This window comes from Neophocaena asiaeorientalis, unplaced genomic scaffold, assembly GCF_003031525.2.
Source record: "Neophocaena asiaeorientalis asiaeorientalis breed wild unplaced genomic scaffold, Neophocaena_asiaeorientalis_V1.1 scaffold302, whole genome shotgun sequence".
NCBI lineage: Eukaryota > Metazoa > Chordata > Mammalia > Artiodactyla > Phocoenidae > Neophocaena > Neophocaena asiaeorientalis.
The window spans coordinates 2671709-2674936 of record NW_020174038.1 but is presented as its reverse complement, the minus strand read 5'-3'; the positions used below and the strand labels follow the sequence as shown (position 1 = coordinate 2674936).

General features: G+C 51.1%; 1 protein-coding gene across 1 annotated transcript in view; it reads right to left on the bottom strand.

Annotated features, from left to right (window-relative positions):
• Positions 1 to 1817: 1817 nt before the first annotated feature.
• Positions 1818 to 3228, bottom strand: part of INSM1 (INSM transcriptional repressor 1) — a 3808-nt gene continuing 2397 nt past the window's right edge. Inside the window, exon 3 of the mRNA XM_024753736.1 lies at positions 1818 to 3226. Coding sequence (XP_024609504.1) covers positions 2360 to 3226 — 867 coding nt within the window. The 3' untranslated portion in view covers positions 1818 to 2359. The remainder of the gene's footprint in view (positions 3227 to 3228) is intronic.

Genomic DNA, 3228 nt, shown 5'->3' with positions numbered 1-3228 from the left:
ACAAACACAGCTTTGTCCCTATGCTTTCGCATTGTGCTGCACCAAGCTTCTGTCTTCTTGTATTTTCCAAGCTGGTAAATAATAAAAATAATAAGAGGAGGGGCGGTTTGTCCTGGAGGCAACTTACCTGTGCTGGCTGCTCCTTCATTGTTCCTGAGTCTATTTCAAGACCCTCACAAAGGGAGGAATACTCCACCGTCCTGACAGCTGAGCCTTTTAGTAAACCCTTTCCCACATAAAACTTTAGGTTCAAAATCTGGAAACGATCGCTTTCGTCACATTTTCCTTCCCAGTTTCTCACGTACTGCCCTTGCCACCATCACGCCAGCTACACGTTCTGGAAACGCAGCTCGTACTGTACAGATTTCTAAAATCCCTTTGCTGAGCAAATCTTAGATTTAGCGTGCCACAGGAGAAGAGCAGCAGACGCACATCAGGAAGGGAAGGGCATGCACAATTGTGATGTTTAGCTCGGCTCCGAGATCAAGTGTTCCAAAGGCAGAGGAAAACAACTCAAAATATTAACTGGTGAGTGTCAGGATTGCTCTTCAAAGAGCTTTGTGACACAAAACGGAAAACAGTGTAATTACCGTTATTAAATTTAATACCCCAAACAGATGGTGTTCCAGTTTTTTCCCCCAAAATGGACTGCTACCTGATTGGAAAATTATTTCTGAGCCCTTACCCCAAACCCTGTTGCTTAACTTCTTTTGCATCCAAATGAGAATTGGTCTGCTTCCCTTATTTTGAAAATCTGACCATAAAATCGTTTCTACTTTCTCCTAGTTGTTACTTAAGGATCAGGAATTACCCATTTAACTTGAGGAATTACCATTACACTGAGCCCCACACTGTCAGGAAATGAAGGATCTGCTAAATTAAAGCGGTGTTCTTCTATCCCCTTGGTTAAAAGGATAGGTTTGTGTGGACATTTATCTAGATTTCTCTGGAAAAGATTTGCACAGCTTCCCTTCTAACCCCCACCTTCCAGTACATTCCTAAGGACCCCTAACAAGCCTTTGGCTCCAGCTTAGCTGTTTTGAGCCTATACCCTTGAAGTGCCAGAAGGGTAGAATCTGGCAGCTCAGGCCCAGCTCTAAAAATCCACGATCCTAGTGACGGTGGTGGGTTTTCTTAATAAACAATAGACACACATTTAAGAAATCATTGGAAGCTCTATTTTAAATCCTTGTGGAAACCACGTGATGCAGAAATAAGTCCACCTTACTTTGACTTTGAAAATATTTTATTTGAATAGTAAATAGTTATACAGTTGAAACAGTTCTATTGAAGCTTTCTATAAATAGCTAACAATTAAGAAAATAATGTATGTAGAAAAGAGATTGCATTTAAAAGTAAGAGCTGTCGTTTGTACGAGGGCCCTGGGGGCGCTCCAAGCAGAATAAAATGGTAGGTTGTCTGTAATTCGCTCAGATAGGTATAAAAGTTAAAACTTTTAACAGATCCCTTTAGAAAAAGGCTCTCTTCTAAAACGCACAGTGAAATGTCAAGAGTGGTGGTGGGGGGAAGCGCACCCAAAAAAAAAAATCTGCAATCAAATAATATCATAATCTTCATAATTAATATAAATAAATAAAGAATAAATAACAATTACTCATAAATCAACATATACATTTAGAGGGAACTCATTATAGTCCTACCTCAACAAAGATGATCAAACCGAAAAGTCTTACGTGAAATACTGAGGCAGTTTCTACAGCATCTTCTGAAAACTCCCTTCCCTCCCCCCGAAAAACAATCCCAAACAGACAACAGTTCAAGGCATTTGTGGCTAGACTAAAGAAAACTCTTTTTTAAGCAATTTGATTTGTTCACATACAAAAAGGTAAAGCCAGACTCCAGCAGTTCACAAGCCATAATAAAGCTAATCGTGTGGGAAGTTCAATTTACAGCCTGTGAAATATAAAGGCATTTATTCCTCAAGATTCACCCAAAACAACCCGTACGCTACATACATAGAGAGCAGAGATTGGTAGGCGAGAGCAAACCGCGTTTCTAGACCATGAACACAGAGAATACTAGCAAGAAAAACATCTCCCCTCCAAGGGGAGGCTTCCAACCACGAGACAAACGCGTACAGCTTTTCTCCCTTGTACAGAAAGAGATTGGCTCCTGTTGCGCCATGGGGGGGAAGGGGACACAACGCAAAGGGGGCGAGGGGTCCAAAAGGAGTCACAACGAGAGGATCGGGGTTACCGTCACGCTACACCGAGAGAAGCGGAGACGACACTTTCACCGGGGGTGGGTGCCCCCGGCGCGGACGCAGGGTCGGGGCGCGCTCTCTTCGTGGGTCTCCAAGCGAAGGCACGGTTCGGGGGGCCGGGGTGGAGGGCGCGCTCTAGCAGGCCGGACGCACGGGCACCTGCAGGAGGATCACTTGTCTGTTCTCGGATGGGTGGCACTTGTTGATGTGCCGCGTGAGGCCGGGCGAGCTGTAGAAGGTGGCCGGGCAGTACTTGCAGGGGAACACCTGGGCGGCGTGCAGCAGGCGCAGGTGGCGCTCCTGGGCGCCCTTGCTGGGGAACGTCTCCCCGCACACTGGGCACAGGTGGCACTCGGCGGACGCACTCAGGCCCAGCACGCCGGCCGCCTCGCCGTCGCCGGCCGCCTCCTGGGGCGCCTTCTCGTCGGGCCCGGGGTACAAGGCCAGTAGGTCCTCGGCGGGGGGCGCCGGCGGCGCGCCCTTGGCCTGCAGCGCCTGGTGGTGCGCCAGCAGGTGCTTGCGCAGATAGGCCTGGCGGCGGAACTTCTTGGCGCAGTGGTGGCACTCGTAGAGCCCGTCCTCCGAGCCCGACTCGGACACGCCGCCGGGGCTCGGCGTGTCGCGGTCGCTGCCGCCGCCCGTCGCCTCCCGCACCTCAGCCCTGGCAGCGGTTTCGGGCTCGGACGCGCGGGCGGCGGCGGGCGCAGGCCGCGGTTTGTGCCAGCGGCGGTGCGAGGCCAGGTTGGCCGGGCAGCTGAAGACCTTGGCGCACTCGGGGCAGCGGTACTCCACGCGCACGATGCGCGAGCACTTGTGCTGCGCCAGCGCAAACGGGTCGGCGTACTCCTCCTTGCAGAGCTGGCAGATGAACTCGCCCAGCGGCCGCGCCGCGCTCCCCGCGCGGCCCCGCGGCGCCTCCACCGGGCCTTCCTTGATCTTGAGCCCCAGCACGGGCGACGTGGTCACCTCGTCCTCGAAGTGCAGCTTGCGGATGGCTTTGGGCT